Source organism: Macrotis lagotis, chromosome 1 (genome assembly GCF_037893015.1).
Source record: "Macrotis lagotis isolate mMagLag1 chromosome 1, bilby.v1.9.chrom.fasta, whole genome shotgun sequence".
Taxonomy (NCBI): domain Eukaryota; kingdom Metazoa; phylum Chordata; class Mammalia; order Peramelemorphia; family Peramelidae; genus Macrotis; species Macrotis lagotis.
The window spans coordinates 146,488,115-146,509,000 of record NC_133658.1 but is presented as its reverse complement, the minus strand read 5'-3'; the positions used below and the strand labels follow the sequence as shown (position 1 = coordinate 146,509,000).

Here is a 20,886-nt window from a genome sequence, read left to right as displayed (position 1 = left end):
CATCCTCTTTTCCCCCCAAGGACCTTTGTTACTGTCTTAGCAGGTAATTGAGCTTGTCCTTGTCCAAATGCATTAGCATCTCTATTTTATTTTCCTAGTTGCATAGAACAGACTTTTTTACATTTATGGGGTAAGCAGCATATTCCATTCTTTAGCTATACTGATTTCTTCTAGTTTTGGCACATCCCTTAAGTTTTTCATTCTCCTCAGGGGTAAATCCTATTAGTTTCTGTGAAAGCAATTATTCTCTGAAACCTGAGTTCCCCAGGGGTCGTTTTCTTTGTGGATTCATATTTCCCTTCTCTCTTACCACACTTGCTACCCTGGCAATTCCCAGTTCTGTAGTTAGGGCTCTCACAGCATATGGTTATGGATACACACATACACATATAAACCATAATTACAGTAGCTAATCTTAAGGAAGACACACAGTAACTTTCTAATTATACTTAACCAATGAATTAACCCAAGCCAGAAGTAATTCTTCTACTTGCACACACACACACAAACACACACACATGTGTGTATATGTGCACATATATAAAAATATATATTATTACACGCAAATATATAGAACAGCAACTTGTCTTATGGAAGATGCATTGAGTTCCTCCTTAATTTTCTCTAACCTTTGAATTATTTCAAGTCAGAACTAATAACTTTCAAATTTATATAGATAGAAATACACAATATAATTATTTATATACAAAGGCACACAACACAGATATGGATATAAATATATGTACACTTATACACATGTGTATGTCTCTGTGTAGATAGATAAATATATAGATCAATACTCATTCTTAAGAAAAACATATTGAATGCTTTCCTAATTTTCCTTAATCTATGAATTAGTCCAAATCAGAAGTTCTAGCTCTTAAATACTTTTAACTCTGTACTGGAAACCTCTGACCTCACAGTCTTCCAAATTCTGGGAAGAATCCCTTATCCTTCAGGGAAGAAAGCAACATAATCAATCTCAAAATCCTTCAAATCTCTGTTTTCATGAAACAATAATAGCAATGACATTTCATCACAAAACCCTTGTAAGTAGATAAAACAAAAACTCCTTGCATCTATTTTATATAGATACCTATGAGTAAATGTAACCCCCTTCTCCCATGATGAAATGAGAATTTCTTAAAGGGCAAGATCTTTTAATCTTCCCCCCCCCCCCGTTCTATTCCCAACACTAGCAGAGACAAATAATAAAATCTAGTTCCTCAATTGATTGACTCATAAATTTTACAAGTACTGAGGCTAAAGTTAAAAAAGGTGATGTGTTATCCTAAGAAGTAAATGCTGGAGCAAAATTTGAATGCAAGTCTTCTGTATCTTGGGTCTAACATTTTTGCTACTATATCATTGATTATGTGATTTCATGTTTATTTGAATTTTCAGATTGGATATATAATTTATGCCTCATTTATATTTAAATATATGATGTCTACTTAATATTATAGTAGATAAAATAGTAGAGTTGCGAGCACCTGAATTCAGATCCTGCTTTGGACACTTCTTAGCTGTGTGACATGGGCAATGACCATTTAACCTTTCTCAGGCTCAGTTTCCATAGTTTGACTGTGAAATGGGTCTATTAATATCTACCTCATCAATTTATGATGCTCAAATAAGATAATGTATATAAGATGTATATTGTGAACTTTAGAGTGCTACATAAATGTCAGTTATTGTGTTCAGAAAGCAGAATTACAATAGTGGGTAGTGAAAATCCTTGGTGGTTTCAGGGTGTGTAACAAAGAGAAGTCAGAAGTTGACTTGGTAGGCAGGCCACTCTGTAGTATCCTGTCAGATGCCAGCAGTCCTTCTGTTCAGAATAAATAAAGTGCCCACTGTATTATGCCCCTTTTCCATTCCACCATTCTTTTCAGGCTTCTGGTCTGAGCCACTTTACTTTATTTAGAAGCCAGTCAAAAAGGATCTTAGACACACTTGAAAAGTCTTATGTACTCAATATCAAATTGACTCCAGTTTTTGCCACCTCAAAACTACCCTACACACTGCTGCCGGACTGGACTTTCTGGTCCCCAGATATGATTGTTATGCTCATTTTCTCCAGAACCCTCAGTGGACCTTCACTGCTTGCTGAATAAATTCCAAAATCTTTAAGTTGGCATCTGAAGCATTCTACAATATGTCTCCATTCTACTTTTCTTTGCTTAACCCTGTTCTCTTTTGTCTGCACCATAGTTTATCAAAGCTCAATTAATCACCATCACCCTCAAATTTTCAACCATCAGCACCTTTATCTACATTGTTTGTTACCCAGAATGACCTCACTTCCTTACTAATCTCTACCTATTGACATCACTCATCCTTCAATGTTACTTCCTCTATTCTCTGATCTTGAAAAATAACTACAGTCCTTTATACTCCTTTTTATGTTCTTACATTCTGATTCATGGTTTCTTTATCCATATACCCCACCTTGTCTTCTCAAGAACAGTCATAATTTCATTTAACCTTATGTTTCTTCCAGTGGCTTCCAACAGTGCCATTGTTATAGTGGATGCTTATACATGTTTATTTAAATGAATGACAAAATGAATTTTCTGTCATTCAATTTTCCATCTTTCCTTGATAATTTTTTTCACCGATTTCTTGCTCCCCAAACCAGATGGCACTGAGTACTCTTCCTTTAGAAGGAATGAGAAGAATGGGGAAATAATAAGGGAGCCCTTAATTAGGTTCTTCTTGCTATGCTCAGAGAGAGGGCAAGAGCCTAATTATTATTTGAATCCACTTCTACCAAAAAGAGCTCTAATAGATGTATTTCTTTCTTTTTTCACAAAGTTCCCCAGAAGAGAATGGAACAGTTCTTGGGAAGATAATGTTCATATTTCATTTTCAAGCTAATTGTATTTATTCATTTATTTATTCAGCAAAAAAAATAAGCTTCTGTTCTGTGCAAGATTCTTTTAGGTGCTGGGGGAGGGAGTGTTGAATACAAAAAAACATTGAACCTTGTCTCTAGATTTTGTATCCTGAAAGTACAGGAACTAAACTGAAAAGGATTCTAATGAGTAGCTTGAGAAGGGTTTGAAGGGCAGAATGGATTACTTCTGTCATTGATTTTCATAAAGAAGGTAATCTTGAACAGTGAGTAAAATTAATACTTAGGATGAGGAGGGGGGCATTCTAAGTAAGAGAAACACAGATGTGAAAAGACTCGGGTGGCATTTGGAAAAGAGCAAAGAGTTTCTTTGGCTGGAACCTGGGTTATTGAGTACCGATTTTAGAGGCAGTTTGGAAGCCTTTGAATGTCACTTTAAGAGAGGTAAACTTAGGGCATCTAGGTGGTGCAGTGAATAGAAATAAGTCAGGAGGACCTGAGTTCAAATCAAGCCTCAGACATCTGAAACTTACTATTTGACCTTGCGTAAGTCACTTAACCTCATTGCCTTGCAAAAACCAAAAAGAAGTGATTAAACTTTAGGCAATAGGGATCATTTGAAAACTTTGGATTAGAAGACAGTACTGAGTTTTAGTTTTTGGAAAGATTAATCTGATAGCAATGGATAAAATAGAGGAAGATAATAATATTAACTAAAATTTATATAATAAAGCTTTAAGGTTTACACAGCACTTCACAAATATTATTTTATCTTAGCCTCACAACCACTTTGGGAGGCAGGTGCTATAATCACCCTTATTTAGCAGATGAGAAAACTAAGGTCAACAGAGGTTAACTGATTGCCCAGGAGAGGAAAGAGGTTACTAAGAATAACCCAGCTTATCATTAATCTACCAAAACTAATTAAGTGGTGATCCATTAAATATGACATCTTCATCCAACAGCCAATGGGTTGATAGACTTCTGGATAACCTATTCATGTTGACATTATTGCCATAAGTAAAATGAGAAGACATGAAGAGATTGTAGCTAAATGGAAAGGAGAGCCCTCAACTTCGGAGAACCGAACAGAGGAGTTGGTAGAGTGTGTTTCATCATGTTTCCAACAGGAGAAAGGAGTATCATTTTGTGGGGACACTTGCTAATATCCCCTCACCATGCTTGTGATGAGTGGAATCACAGTCTGTCATGGAGGAAGAAGCCATGAAATTCTGTTTGAAGAATCTTTCAAACCAAGACAACATTTCTCAATCACCATGACTTTGTTGTATAAAGTGAAATGTTGAAAGATATGAAAAATATATTAGAAAATAGGGTTCAGCATTTAGAAATAGATGGATTCTTGTGTATCAACTCCAAACTAGGAAAAAGGGATAAAGATTCAAAGACTTTGATATTTTAGTAGTTTCATAATCATATCAATGCCAATGCTTTCTCCAATAATGCCTTTGTAAATGTTAGTGGATGTAATTAGATGGTTCCAATCAAACATTCCACATGCTGAAATACAGCATTAGAGGGAGAATGGAGAAGACAGACAGACACAGACACAGACACAGACACACACACACACACACACACACACACACACACACACACACACACCTCAGGGATAGAGACAAGGAGAGAAAAAAGGAAGGGAGGAAGGAAACTAAGGAAACTATGCATTAGAAGGAAACTTAACAGTGTTTCTAGTCCATCCCATAAGGAGTGTTTCTCAGACTAGAGATCATGACTCCATAGAGGTATTGTTTGAAAAAGAACTTTTTGGACTTAAGTGTAGATCATTAGTGCAATGCCCCCATAACAGACTCTAGGAAATCCTTTTGCAAGAATCTTCCAGCTTTAAAAATCTGTAAGTCTTATAATCCACAGCTCTTACTAATGGGATAGGGCTCAAAGCTATAATCGGAGAACATTTTACCCACCCCACTCAATAACTGAGTTACCTCTATTATACCCTGATGCCTCCCAAGTGACCATTATTGTCACTTAGTTACCCCTTAGAGATTTGGAGTTCTTTCTAGGAAACTAGCTCTGGTTGTCGCCCCTCCCATACAGTTTCTTTATTTTAGCTATATTCCAGATCAGGTCTCCTAAACCTGTAGCAGTCCAAACATTGACTAAAGAGGTTCCAGGGATGCTGGAACTCATGAGAGTTTCAAGGAAAAGGGCGAACATAAATGTCTCTGATTACCCAACATAGCTGTTGTTCACCACCAAATGGAGATGATAAACATCCCCTGGTAGTTATATCAAAGCAACATTGCTTATTACCCTGATTTCTTCCTACACAATCTACTCTTCTGAAAGGCATGCCTCATTCTACAGTTCTGGTACTTTGTTTTATTCTTCTCCTTTACTTAACTTCAACTTTAGTAGACCAACAGGAGGAGGTATTGGAAAGAATACTGCATTCAGAATCAGGGAAGATCTGAGTTCTAATCTCAATTCTGACATTTTTGTGTTGAGTAACTGGTTAAGTCACTTACTGCTTCAGTTTCATCACCTGTAAAAATGGGGAAAATGATACTTGTATTACCTACATCACTAAGTTGCTGTGAAGAAAATTCTTTGTGAACCTTAAACTGCTTCATAGTAGTGGCTTATTTTCTGAGCTTACATGTCACTCACAAATAATGTCAAATGTAAATGAAATATGAGAATAATCAGTGTAGGAAAAATCTTGAAAAGATAAGCACTCATGCATTATTGGTGGGAGTACTTATTGGTTTATTGGAAAGCAGTTTGGATTTATGAAAAGAAAGTAAATAAAATGTTTAATTTTTTTTACCATAAGATTCCACTGCTAGATATATACTCAAGGGACAGAATAAAGGTTCATACACATAAAATATTAAAAGTAGCTCATGTTGAAGAAGCAAAAAACCTAGAAACAAAGTAGATGCTTGTTGACTAGGAAGTGAATAAACAAGTTATAGATGAATGTAATGGAATTTTCTGTGCTTAATAATAATGAACAGGATAAATACAGAGGAGCATAGTAAGTATTATATGAATGGTATAAAGTAAACATAGTCAAGTAACAATGTATTATATAAAAACAATAATAAAGTAATCAAATCTGAAAGTTATGAAATTGTAACCAAGCATAGTTTTGATTTTTTTTGTTTTTTGTTTTTAGGTTTTTGCAAGGCAATGGGGTTAAAGTGGCTTGCCCAAGGCCACACAGCTAGGTACTTATTAAGTGTCTGGAGTCGAATTTGAACTCAGGTCCTCCTGACTCCAGGGTCAATGCTCTATCCACTGCACCAACCAAGCATAGTTTTACCGACCTCTTCCCACCCCACCTTGCCTTTTTGATTCATTAAATTAAAAAGGGGAAATGAAATAGGTTGTTTTATGACCATCAGAGGGGATCTCTCTCTCTCTCTCTCTCTCTCTCTCTCTCTTAATCATTGCTGACAAAATTCTTGCCAGAGTCCTTTTAATAGGGTGATCTTTCTTGTGGAAGATGGTCGTCTATCCAAAAGCCATTGTGGCTTCAGAATTGTCCTAGAAACAGTCAATAAGATGTTTACTGTCCAAGAACTCTAGGAGAAATGCCAGGAGCAGAATAGAGCTCTAAACATTATGTTCATTGATCTGACCAAGGCTTTTGATACTATCAGTCAAGAGGATTTGTAGATTATGGCAAAATTTGGTTGCCCAGAGAAATTATTCAGTATTGTATGCCAGTTCCATGACAGTATGCTTGTATGGACTATACTCTCAAATTAACCCAGTTTCCAGTGGAATGAAGTAAGGCTGTGTGCTTGCTCCTGTGCTCTTTACCATGATGTTTTCAGCAATGTTATTGGATGCCCTCAATGAGGACAAAAATAGCATCAAGGTCAGCTACCACATCTGTGATAAATCATTTAACTCAAAAAGGCTAGAAATTCCAACTAAAGTGGAAGGAGTTTTTGGTCCAAAAATGGTTATGCATAAAATGAGACTCTGAGAACAAGATTTAATAGAGTATGAATTGATTCTCTGCCACTTGTTCTCATTTTGACCTGACATCACCAAGAAAATAGTTTTTCCACCAGCCAACATCACACCATCCATATGTGGAACCATCAGTTACAGCAAATGGAGAAATTTTGAATGTTGTAGATAAGTTTCCTTTCCTTGGCTGTATGCTTTCCAGTAGTATACACATAGAATAGATGATGAGGTTGACACCCACCTTGACAAAGGCTAATTCAGTGTTTGGGAGACTGAAGGAAAGTATGGGAAAAAAGAGGTATTAGCCTGCCCACCAGACTGAAGGGCTCCAGAACCATTGTATTGACCTCATTGTTTTTTCACTGGGAAACCTGGAAAGTCTATGAGTTCCATTCCAGGAAACTGAATCACTTCCATTTGAATTGTCTTAGGAAGATTTGGAAGATCCACCTGGCAGGTCAAAGTACCCGATAATGAGGTCCTTTCTTGAGCTAAACTGCTAAGCATTCAAACCTCACTGAAGAAAGCACGACTCCAATGGACTTGCCACATTGTTTGAATGCCAGATATACATTTGTGTTAAAGATAAATTAGACATAAGACATAAAAAGACAAAGGCAGACACTAACATGGTGGTCAAAAAAAGTGATATAAGGACACTTTCAAGGTCTATCTGAGGAACTTAGGTTTCAATTGTGAGACATAGGAGACACTGACACAGGATTACCCACTATGGTGTGCTTGCATCAAAGAAGGCACTGTGCTCTATGAGTCAAACAGAAATGCAGAAATTCAAAAGAAACCTGAAATGCACAAATTTAGAGATATGCCCAATTCTAATATTCATATGATCCATTTTTGCCTTCTGAACCTGTGGAGGAATCTTCTAAACTTGTATTGGTCTGATCAACTACAATTGGACACACTGTACTTTGACCATGACATTGTGATGTTATTTTGGTCCTCTGATTATGAAGCACAGCAATTTACATTGCCTTGAGGCAGTTAGTGGGTAGAGTGCCAGATTTGGAGTCAGGAAGATCTGAATTCAAAGCCAGCATCAGACACTAACTGTGTCTGTGTGATTCTTTACAAGTCACTAAATCTTAATTGCCTAAAAAACAAACAAACCAATACATTGCCAATTGTGGTATGTGTGTGGAAAGAACAATAGAGCAGTCAAACCTGAAAGCTGTAAAATCATAATGACCAAATACAGTTTTGCTGATCCCTTCTGATCTCTCCCTTTTTAAAAATTCATTGTTATAAGGTATGGGTGGAGAGCCTTTTTTCTGCCAAAGGCCATTTGAATATTTATAACATCATTCGAGTACTATATTTGGTCAAATGTTTAATTAATTCATCCCTAAAAAGCTTCTAGATTTATTGAATTTCAAGTCACCACCAGACCAATTCAGCCCCATGGCCAGAGGAGGTTCCTTGCTCTGTTAAGGGATGGTTTTCTGGAAGAGGCTGGGGAAAATATACTTTGGGAAAAAAGGGATTAGAAAAACAAAAGATACCAATAAAATTTGTTTTAAAAATAATAATAAGTAATTGTTAAAAATAGACCCCAGTCCTTAAATCATTTTTACCCAGGACAAAGAAAGAAATACCCTTTCTTTCTTACTTTCTCACTCCCATGTAAAGTTTGGAGGTGTTTTTGAAGGAGTTTGATATGGAATTGAAAAATGGAATATTATTATTGCCTACTCTGTTTGGGTGTGCGAAGCTTTGATAATTAAAAATAATAGAGGAGATCTCCAAAGTCTGCACTTGAAGAATCTAGTGGTGATGAATATTACAAAGAATTTGCTAAACTCTACAAATGAATAATTTCTAGCTTTGAATTTTACTTAGTTTTTGGAAGCTCCATTTACATGCAGATACAGTTCAAGTTTTTATAGTAGGTATATTTATGAAAAGCTGTATGCACATTTTATTGTAAATCAAATTATATTTTAAATACATTAGACCTTACTCTATAAAGGCAACCCTTTTATAAAGTAAAAAAATAAGCTTCCATGTATGTACAGGCAAACATCCATATCTTTTAAATATAAATACAATTTAAAAGTTTTAAAAACACATTTCTTTTTAAACCCTTCTCCCCTCTTCTCTCAGTCTTTCCCATGTCCCCCTCACAAATAAAATATCCCTAAACTATTCATACCTTTTGACTCAGTGATTCTGCTAATATATCCCAAAGCAATCAAAGGAGGAGGAAAAAGACCCATATGTACAAATATATATATATATATATATATATATATATATATATATATATATATATATATATAAATTTTTTAAATATGTGTGCATGCATGCAATTTTAGATGTCACATTTGCTTTAAATGGGATATATTTGTAGATATCAAATTATCCAAAATTTCAGTTTTGAATCTTTGGACCTGTCTTTGGAATCACTGCTCACATTGTCAAAACAATATTCATGCTTTGTCATAACATGATTTCATTATGATCCAGATATGGAAAGGACTTTACAGTGCCAGCTGACAGATGTACCATCTAAGTGGTCATCATCTATTATAATCTAATCATTTCTTTGACATGTCTTGTTTCTGAGGAGAGTTTGACCTTCTACTTGGGTTTATTTTCCATTATGATTTTCATCTTAGGATCCAAAAGAATAATTATCTAATGAACTTCCATGCTTCATGCATAGAAATAATGAGGAATCTCAGATTTATATACAGGAATCTTAATCAATTTTTTTTGCTTTTTTATCCATCTACATTCTTTCTACTGCTATGTTTGAAAGAGCACAGTTTTTGGTATCAAAAGATCTGGGTGTGAGTCCCTGGCTATAGGCAAATCATTTAATCATTAGAGGCTCCAGTTTTCTTACCTATTAAAGGTAAATAATAATAATTATTTTCCCTATTTAATTGAATAGTTATAAGGAAAATTGGTTGTGAAATGTTAAATGTTCTAGAAATGTGAGATGCTCTTGTTTTTTTTTGCTGCAATTGTTAATAATAAATGACTTTTCACTATAGTTTCTAGGCAGCCTATGGATTTCCATGTACAAATAATAACTCCCTAAAATTTCTCAGAATCCAAGGCTCAATCTCTTGCCTTTTTTAGATTTTGAGGTCTTGGATGAAATCTTTGTTTCCTCTTTCCTAACCTTTCTTACCTTTTACAATGTCTTGGTGGGATCAGGTATGTTAAATATTTTATAATACAAAAAAAAGGTTAATACAAGAAGTTTTTATCCAACTTTAGAGAAAAGGAGAAGGGCAATAAAATTTGGGGGGTATCACATACCCATACCCATAGGACTTAATTTCTAATGTGTCCTTTCTAGAGAAGAGGGAGAATGCAGGATAGATCAGGTTCACCTTGAATCTGTGACTTGTAGAGTAGGACAACCCTGTTACCATTTGCCAAACCAATCAAGTGAACAAATTTCATGGCAGGGCAAAACATTCTTGGTTCAAATCTCAACCCCTGGCAATTGCTGCCTGTGTGACCTAGGACAAGTCAGTTGAAACTCAGTTTCCTTATCTGTAGATGAAGAAATTACATTAAATGGCCCTTGTAGGACCTACCATCTCTAAAGCTATGATCCTGGGATCACAGAAAGAGCCTTAGGAGAGGAACATGTTTAGATAAAACATGGTCCCTAATTGCATTAACTTTGTTTTCTACTTAAATACAACTAACTATAAAACATTATGTTGCATAAATCCAACGAAATGGTACAGAACACAGTGCTATGTGAGGCAGCTTAATGATGCAGCAGATAGAGCACCAGACCTGAAGTCAGTAAGACCTGAGTTCAAATCTAGTTGCAGATAATGGGCAAGTCACTTAACCTTTCCCTGTCTCAGTTTCCTCATATGTAAAAATAATAACAATAACCCTTCACTACTAGGATTGTGAAGTTCAAATGACACAATATTTGTAAAGTGCTTAGTATGGTCCTTTAGCATACATAGGAATTTTTAAAAGGTTTGTTTCCTTCCTTCTTTCTAGTAAGAAAACACCATTATTTACTGGGGTTTGAGTTTAAGGAGGGACATTAGAGTTAAAGAATGCAGTGGCATTTGAGTTTGATTTTGAAGGATGGGGAGGAATTCATTAGTAGACTAGGCTATAGTGATCTAAGTGTAGGGAACAGAGTGAACAAAAGAGTTGAAACAGGAAAACCTAGGTTATGCCTGGGATGGACCAAGAAGGCTTTTTTGGTTTCACTTTGAATGCACTTGAGGAAAAGTATTTTGTGAATAGGCCACACTGCAAAGCCTTGAATGTTAAGCCAAGGAGTTTGAACTTCATTCAGCAACAAAATATCTATTTGTTTGAGCAAAGTATCTGCAATGATTCTTTCCACATTGAAGGGTAGCTGAAAATAGAATAACAATACCCATATGATGGGGAAAATCCAAGTAAATTTGTTTGGGCCTTCCCTTTGTACCAGAAAAGTTTGATTTTTTTTTCTTTACATGATATTTACAGTACCTTATAGTAAAATTTGGGTTAAGTATTTGGTCCTAAGCTTTATGTTGTCTTCTCACCTTTGCATGTCATCACTGGCTTCTGCAAAATTCTTTAAAAAATTGCCATTTAAATTCTGATGCAGACTCACAATATAGTCATGTGGAAAGACATAATGTGGAAGGGACACCTATATTAGGCTTAAAGCGCTATACTTGTAGTGGAATCTATTCTTATCTCTCCACTCCAGAAGTCTCCTCAGCCTGGAAGATCATTCCGTCTCTTTAGCCTCCTCTTCACCTTGATTAGTTTTTTCTGTAGCCTTTCTTTATAGAAGTGCCCAAGTCAGCCAGGCTTCCTCCTTTACTCCTCCCTCCCCTCTCTTTTCATCTCTTTAAATGTCTTGTTTTGCCCCTCTAAAATGTATGTTTCTTGAAGACAAAGACTTTCACCCCCTTCTATTTTTATTCCCCAATGTCTTGCATGTTGTAGGCACTTAATTAATGCTTGTTTACTAAACAGAAGCACCAAGAAGAGGATGGGAAGAGGAAATGTCTAACACTTTTTGCCACTTCATGGATTTTTCTTGGCTTTAAGAAGAAATGATTCCCTTCCCAAACATTCTCTAGGAAGGAAGGAATAAGCATTTATTAAATGCCTGTTATGGCCCAAGCTCCATGCTTTACAAATATCATCTTATTTGATCCTTTTAAAAAACCCTGGGAATAGGTACCATTATAATTCCAATTTTACTTTAGAGGAAACTGAAGTAAACAGGGGTGAAATGACTTACCCAGAGTCATACAACTAGAATGTAACTTAGACTAGATTTCAACTCAGTTTTTCCTGACTCCAGGCCTAGCACTGTATCCACTGGGTCACCTACTTGCTTTAAGTTGGGGGTGGGATAATCCCCATTGTATTTGGATTTTGAAGAATCTGGATTCATATTCCAATTCTGTTATTGTATGATATTGGACAGATCACCTCATCTCTCTGCATTTCAGTTTTTCACCTGCAAAATGAGAGGATGATCTCCAAAGCACCTTCCTATTCAATTGCCACGATTCTTTCCTAAGGTTTTCTTTTAAGGTGTAAATGGAAACCTATTACCTATTCTTTTTTTTTTTATCCCCAACAGTTGCCTTACTTATTCCCTGACAATATGTGATGCTCACTGAAATTTGAGAAATTGACCCATAACCCTGCTATTCATCAAAAAAAAAAAGTAAATGTTAGCCTGGGCACAATACAATATCAGTGACTAAGGAAATGAATGAATTGGGCTCCATTTGATTTCTAAATGCCCCAACTTCATGAGAGATAATGAATATATTCACTTTCTCCTCTTGCAATTAAAGGTCTGTTGGCAAGAAAAGAAATGGAATTTGCTTTTCTGTTTTATGTCTAACAACCTTTCTCTACAGGAACTGCTTGATCAGTCAAGTACAATTCCCAATTAAGAGTGGGGGACTATTTTCCCAGGGGTGATTACTTTGAAAAAAAAAATATTAACAGTGGCCTAAGAAAGCAGCTTAGAATATCAACAGGGTTCTATGTGTGATAGGTATTGGGTGAAAGAACAGTTTATTTGTGTTTGAAATGGAAATGTGTACTTTCCAAACAAATTGGAATCTTGAATAATTCGGTGCCTTAGGCCATCTTTTCCATAGGTTTTTACTGCAATGTCTCTGTATGGATTAGATCTATAAAATGATAAGAATTAGAAGGAAAAGTGGGAAGACATCAGAATGAAATTTGTTCACTGGGAAGAAAGCTACTGAGAAGTACTTAGATGACTGAATTACAGAAAGGGAAATCAACAGTTTTATGACTTCTAAAGGTAATGAGGTTTGGGAGTTTATGAGTAGTAGAAAATGCAGTAGAATTATTAGATGACCTAGGTTTGGTCTGGTCACCAGGTCAAATTTTGCCATAATGATGGTGAATAATGGTGAACAAGTCTAATTCTAATTTCCTCAGGTCTAAAAAGAAGCGCTGCCCTGTTCTCGTGTTAACAAACTGACAGACAAGGATGACAATTTGCAAGCAATCAATAAGCACTTTTTAAAATTCTATTTTGTTTTATTTTCAATTATTAATGTTATTTCCAAATTCCATCCCCATTTTCCTCTACCCATTGAGAAGACAAGAAAAACAAAACTTTACAAATATTTGCGTGTATGTAAAGCAAAACAAATTCCTGCATAAACCAAACCCCCCACCCTTCTATTTTTTTTCTTCACTCTTTGTCCATCAGTTCTCTATCTGAAGGTGGTTAGCAAGTTTCATAACTCATTTTATTGTGCATCACTTCATTGTACTTCTCTCATATAGCATTTTTTTTAACCAAGTGAAGGTTTGTGACAACTTTGCATCAAGCATATCTATTGACACCATTTTTCTATCAACACATGCTCACAATGTGTCTCTAGGTCACATTTTGGTAATCCTCACAATATTTCAAACATGCTTATTATTATTATTATTATTATGTGATCATAGTGATCTATGATTAGTGATCTTTCATGTTACTGTTCTAATTGTTTGGGGTGCCACTAATTGTGTCCATATAAGACTGTGAACTTAATTGATAAATATTTTGTGTGCTCTGACTACTCTACTGGCCCACCCTTTCTTATCTTTCTCCCTTTCCTTGGGCCTCCCTATTCACTGAGATACAACAAGATTAAAATTATATCAATTAATAATAATTACCTCGAAGTGTCAAGTGAAAGAAGAGTCAATCTATATGGGAAAATTCACTGTTATCTTAGTTTAAGTAATTGCCACAGTTAACCCACCCTTCAGCAACCATCACTCTGAAGAGTCAGTGATCATCAACATAAAGGTAAAGCTCTCTACCAGCAAAAAGATTATGATTTTTTTCAAGACATAATACTATTATACTTAATAGACTACAGTATAGTGCAAACATAACTTTTATATGTACCAAGAAACCAAAAGAAATTCATGTATAATCCTTTACTGCAATATTCTCTTTATTATGATGGTTTAGAGCCAAAACCAAAGCATCTCTGAGGTATGCCTGTAATAGCTAATATTTATATAGTATTTACTATGTGCCAAGCACTGTCCTGAGAGTTTTTTGATTATTATCTCATTTGATCCTCAAGGCATTCCTGGGAGGTAGTTACTACTATGAACCCCATTTTACAGATGAGACAAAGCAAGATAAAGTGAATTGCCAAGGTCAAACAGCTAATAAGTATCTGAGGACAACTTTGAATTTAGGTTTTTCTGATTATAGGCCCAGGGCTCTATCCACTGGGACATCTAACTGCCTGGTTTTGTAATGAGTCTTTTGGAATTGTGATTGGTCATTTGTATTGATTAAAATTATTAAGTCTTTCAAAGTTGATTATCTCTAACAACAAACATTTCTTAGACCTTTTACTATATGCCAGATGATGCTTGGCAATACAAAGACCGTGTCCATTGTGAGTAAGTAGGCTTGCACATCATAGCTTATTCTTTGGTAGATGTTGAACATCGGACATTTCTTATTTACATTTGCTTATTAGAAACTCCTTTCCATTTAAAAAATGCAAACAAGAAAGACAAATTAGAAAATAACACATTGATTTTGTTGTATACTTGGAACAACAAGCAATCTTTCTATGGAGAAGATTCACAGCATGTATGAGCAATCTTCTTTCTCTCTTTGTATGTGAACATGCTCACCTTATTTGGTATTTGGGAAATTCAGTGTTGTTGTTTTTATGGAAATGAAATTTTAAAAAAGGAAAACTCATAGATAAGAAAAGAAATTTCATCCCTACCCAATTATCACAAATATGTAATACTAATGAGGTAGTGATTTTTAAAATTGCATTTCAGATGGGAGGAGAGAGAATTAAAATTGTCTCTTTTTTTGGTATGAAACTCATCTGTTCTACTCTATTCACAGTGATTGGGAAAGAATTTTGTTATGTTTTTTCCTACTCTGATATATCTGTTTTGTTTTGTTTGTTTTCTTCTATAGGAATTCTGACTTTAAAGAAAGCAAATGAACTCTTGAGTACAAAAGTACCAGGAAGTTTTCTGATCCGAGTCAGTGAAAAGATAAAAGGTTATGCTCTGTCTTACCTCTCGAAGGATGGAGCTAAACATTTCCTAATAGATGCTTCCACTGACTCCTACAGCTTCTTGGGGGTGGACCAGCTACAGCATTCTACTCTGGCAGATTTGGTTGCATATCACAGGGTAAACCTTTATAAATTTATTTCTTTTCAAAATAATTAATGGTTTGAGGCAATTGAATGAACATTTAGTAAGCACCTGTTTGCAAGATGATATATATGGATACAGAAATGTAAAAAAGTGATTAAAATTGCCCCAACTCACAACCAAGGCTTGGAGAATTACCAAAAAATATCTGCCTTGACTATTATCCCTGCCCTAATCAGAACTCTTAATTTCCTTTGGTGTGAATGGAAGAAGGTTCTCCCTCTTTCTTTTTTTTCAGAAAAAAAAAACTCTTGAGGAATACTCTGTTAGGGTCAAAGGACAAATGAAGCATAAAAGGAGTGGACTTATACCAAACAGGAATAGATAAGTGACCAACCACAGAGGATAGAATCTTTAAAAAGAGAGAGCATGAGCATGAAAGCTGAGGAATTTTCAGTTCAAGGGACTATCTTATCTTTCTATCTATCTATCTATCTATCTATCTATCTATCTATCTATCTATCTAGATATCTTTCTATTTTCTACACATATATACAAATATATAAACATACATATATAATAAGTATATATATATATACACACACATGTACACATATAGCTTTGTTGAATGGATAAATGTACAATGGATTTATTTCTTAAAAAATTATGAGAAATCCTAAGATAATTGTGGGAGGGACAAATGGAAACTGAAATCCTTCTGGGGATATCACCAAATGTATGAATGCACTACTTTCACAGTGTAATTCCTCAGATGGTTGATTTTTCAGTCCAGGGTGTAGATATGTATGCTCATTCACACAGAGTTGAATATTTTGCTTTTATTTACAGGAAGAGCCCATCACTTCCTTGGGGAAAGAGCTGCTGCTCTATCCTTGTGGTCAACAGGAGCATCCACCTGACTACCTGGATCTCTTTGAGTGACCATCATCCATCAGTTTTTGTCCTTCAACTTGTAACTGAGCCTTTCTCAGAAGGGAAACTGCTAAAGCTTAGAACATGGTAATTTCTTCACTCTGCAGAAATGATCCCAATGTTGCTAGAAGAATCTCTGTTCAGCTCAAACTCTGAAGACTGATGTAAATGGAAATGTCCTCTTCTGTTATTTATGTGCTCAGAGGGAAGCTAGACGATTTCCTTAGTTCAGCAAAGCACTGACATATTGAGAGAATAGCTTATTGGACCACATAAAGGAAAACATCAAGGAGTTAAATCCTTGTGGGGAGGAAGCTGTCTTTCTGAAAACAAAATGATTACATGATATAGTTCTTCTTTGCATGAGTTCTAAAGGCTTCAGAGTCCTACACTCTTGCTTCCTAAGAACTCAAATTGCTTTAAAAACAATAATAAAGGCAGGCAGTGTAGCACTTTGTATAGCAGAATGGGTTTGGTGTCAGATAGTCAAATCTTGCCTCTGACACATACAAGCTCTACAGCTTTATACAATTCAGCTAAACTCTTAGGGTCCAGGCAACTCACTAAGACCAGATAGGCTGTCCTTCTGTATCCCTGGAGAGAGTTTTCATACTAGGAGTTCCCTAGCCAATTGAGAAATCATAGATCCTGACCACGGTGGCGGGTTGGGGGGGGAGATAAGGGGAGAGGTGAAAGCTCACTTAAGTTATTATAGTCTTTGGAATTATGAAGGAAAGAAAAAATGGGAACAACTTAAAAAGTAGAGAGACAAAAATTTGAACTGTTGGAAAACATCACCTTCTTTGTAAATTTGCATGAATTCCAGGAAGATTGCTTAAAATCTCTGAGCCTCGGTTTTCCCATCTTCAAAATGGAAACGAAAACTAACACCTGCCTTGTCTACCATACAGGGTTGCTGGAAGGATCAAATGAGAAAATTAGAGTGAAAGCATTATGAAAAATATAAAACGTTAAGATGTGTGATGTTATATATACATATATGTATGCATGTATGTATATATAGCACATAGTATACAATGTGTTTTGTATGAACAGGAATAATTCCTTTACTCATGTCACCTTCATTATTCATGAATCAACCTTTCTATTAATAAGGGTGACTTCTGTTTAGCTTCTCAAAATAATTAGAAGCATACACACTCAGGGAGACAAACTTCCCATCCTTCCACTTCCTATGGTCAGCTATGGCCCCTTCCAAGGTTAGTTTTATTGACAGTGGCTCTAGGAAGATTGAATTCTAACTCAAGGAATCTTTCCCAGAGTCACAGAATTTCAGAGTAGGAAAGTACCTCAGAGATCATCTAGATCAGCTCAAAATGCAATGAGAATCTCCACTAGAATAGAGTCAACAAGTCATCGTTTGTGGTGATGAAAGATGTCCAGTGAGGAAAAACCCATTAACTTGCAAGGCAGCTAGGTGATGCAAAGACTAGAGTTCTGGGCCTGGAGTTAGGAACATCTGAGTTTAAATCCAGCCTTGCACATTTATTAGCTGTATGACCTTAGTCAAGTTACTTCTGTTTGTCTCACTTTCCTTATGCTTTTAGGGATAATAATCACACCTACCTCCCAGGGTTGTCATAAGGATCAAATGAGTTAACTATTAAGAGCCTAGTACAAAACTGAATACAAAGTGCTAAATGAATATTAGCTATTATTAATACATCATCTTTAAAGCAGCCCATTACATTTTTGGAAGTCCTGTTTTTACAATTTTCTTCAACAAACCTAGATCTGATTTTTTGCAATTTCCAGCTACTCCTTCAAGTTCTGACCCTACCCCTAGATTTAACAAAGCGAATTGATTTTCACTTCCACTAGATCGCTTTTCAAATACCTGAAGAGGGCCCCATGTTTCCCCCAAGTCTCTAAACTGAACATCCTCAAATCTTTGAAGTAGTCTATGACACATATTCCAAACCCTTCAGCATCCTAGATGCCCTCCTCTGGATTCTTATGTCACTTAAAATAATTTCTTCATTGACAGTTAAAAATGACTAGCTACCTCAGAATCAGAATTAAAGATCTGAAGGAACATTAAAGATCAGGGAATTAAGCCGCCTCATTTTAGGCTTGAAGAAAACTGAAGCCCTCAAAGGGGACTGACTTGCCGAAGGTCATAGTTAGCTATTCTGGCATTCTTTTCTTTATCTTTTCCCCCCACTTAATAGTAGTTTAATTTGTTTTCCAGTTTATATATAAAGATAGTTTTCAGCATTTCATTTTTGTAAGAATTTGAATTTCAATTATTTTCTCCCTCCTTTTTCTCCCCTGCCCCAAGATAGTAAATAATATGATATAGTTATACATGTGCAATTATATATATATATATATATGTATATATATATTTCAATATTAGTCATATTGTGAAAGAGGAATCAGAACATAAGGGGAAAATGAGAAAGAAAAAACAAAAAGCAAATTTTAAAAAGTGATAATGATATGCTTTGATCTGTATTCAAACTTCATAATTCTTTCTCTGGCTGTGCATGGCATTTTCCCTCATGAATCTTTTGAAATTGTCTTTTATCACTATGTTCCCGAGAAGAGCTAAGTCTTTCATAGTTGATCATAAAACACTGTTGCTGTTAACTGTGTACAATGTTCTCCTGGCTCTGCTTATTTCATTCAGCATCAGTTCATGTAAGTGTTTCCAGGTATTTTCTGAAATCCATCTGCTCATCGTTTCTTAAAGAACAATAGTATTCCATTATATTCATATGGGCATGACCTCAATTTTCAGTTTTTGCCACCACAAAAAGACTACAATAAATACATTCTTTTATGAACTCTTTGGGACACAGATCTAGTAATGGCATTGCTGGATCAAACGCTATGTACACTTTGGTTGCCCTTTGGGTATAGCTCCAAATTGTTCTTTAGAATGTTTGGATCAGCTCACAATGCCAACAATAGTACATTAGTGTCTTAGTTTTTCCACAATCCCTCCAATATTTATTATTTTCCTTTTCTTCCATTAATTGGCATTATTTTCAAAGCACCTTTGTGTACCAATCTAATGGCTTGTCCTTCATGGAGTTGCCAATTGTGTAATACATTTTTTTAGCTAGATAAAACACAATTATGGAAGATGGCTTTAGGTAATTTGTTTGTTTTTAGTGGAGAAAGTTTCCAATTATATGTAATTCATTGTGTCGATACCCCTGAATCATTCCATATATTTTAAAAAGAATTTAAATAATTGCATAATTTTTACAGTTTCTTTTCTTGAACACAATATTACATGTGGTGGTGTTATGTCATGTACAAAGTAAACTGAAAGTCACTGTTCAGCTTTGTGGCTTTGAGAAAGTTATTTATCCTCTTTAGACCTCAGTGCATTTATCTTTAAAATGAGGGACTAGATAGGATGACCTTGAAGACTACTTCTAGCTTTAACATTCTATGATCCTATTGCTATAAACCAATGACCTCCCAACAATCATTAAAGAGAGGCAGTAATTATACTTTTATTAAATAAGACAGCAATACCTTCTCCCAGAGACTTTTCCAAGGAGATTTGTACAATCTTAAGGAAAGGTAACACTGCTAATGAGAGCCAGGAAGCCATGAAATGATGTGAGCAATACTCCATGACCTGAATTGAATTAGCCTAAGTTAGAACTTAATCAGTGTTCTGCAGTATGGTAACCATTATTATTCAGAAGAATGAACTAGGAAGGATGGGACCCTTGTCTTGCATCCATTGACATGGTGGGGATTGTTGGACTTCATAGTAAGGTCAGTCTAGGGTTCTTTTTGAACAGACAGCATTTGGGGGTGGGGGAGGAAGCAGGAATCCTGTACACCAGCTGGATTCTAATCTTAATTATTCCACTAATTCTCCTTTAACTATGAGCAAGTCACTTTACCTCTCTTGGCCTCAGTTTCCTTATGTATAGGACAGTTTGATAAATAGAAGACCCTAATGAATGATGGAACCAAATACATAGCATGCATGTGGAATCTTTCTAGAGATTTGTTTGTGACATAATTAAGGAGTGTGTATATATTTTACATAAGCATTTCATATGTATATGTATGTGTTTATAAATAAAATATACGCATGTAAATATGCAAAAATATTTTTATTGGAAGTTATTTCAAGTCTGTCTTTTGGGAAAAAAAATCTATATTTTTGTAATATTTTGTATTTCATCCCTTTCTTTTTTAAATATCCTTTCTGAATACATCTCTCTATATTCTCTTTTACCAAATGAGTCATTGCTTATAAGAGAACAAAAAAGGAAAACAAAAAATGCCCAAGAAAAGCGAAATTTAACAAGATGTGCAGCCCCTACCTCTGCAAAGGAAGGAAAGAGGGAAGTGCTTCTTCTTAACGCTTTGAGACAAAGCTTGGTCATTCTAACTACTACAAAAGTTTTTAGTAGAGTTTTCATTTTTTTAAAAATCACCTTACTGTATGTTCTTAACTACAAAAATTCAGG

General features: G+C 35.3%; 1 protein-coding gene across 5 annotated transcripts in view; it reads left to right on the top strand.

Annotated features, from left to right (window-relative positions):
* Nucleotides 1-20,523, top strand: part of SH2D4A (SH2 domain containing 4A) — a 252,922-nt gene extending 232,399 nt beyond the window's left edge. For all 5 annotated transcript variants that reach the window (XM_074209090.1, XM_074209091.1, XM_074209092.1 and 2 more), the window contains 2 exons: nucleotides 15,300-15,520; nucleotides 16,334-20,523. In XM_074209090.1, the coding sequence (XP_074065191.1) occupies nucleotides 15,300-15,520; nucleotides 16,334-16,426 (314 nt within the window). In that variant the 3' untranslated portion in view covers nucleotides 16,427-20,523. The remainder of the gene's footprint in view (nucleotides 1-15,299; nucleotides 15,521-16,333) is intronic.
* The last annotated feature ends 363 nt before the right edge of the window (nucleotides 20,524-20,886 follow it).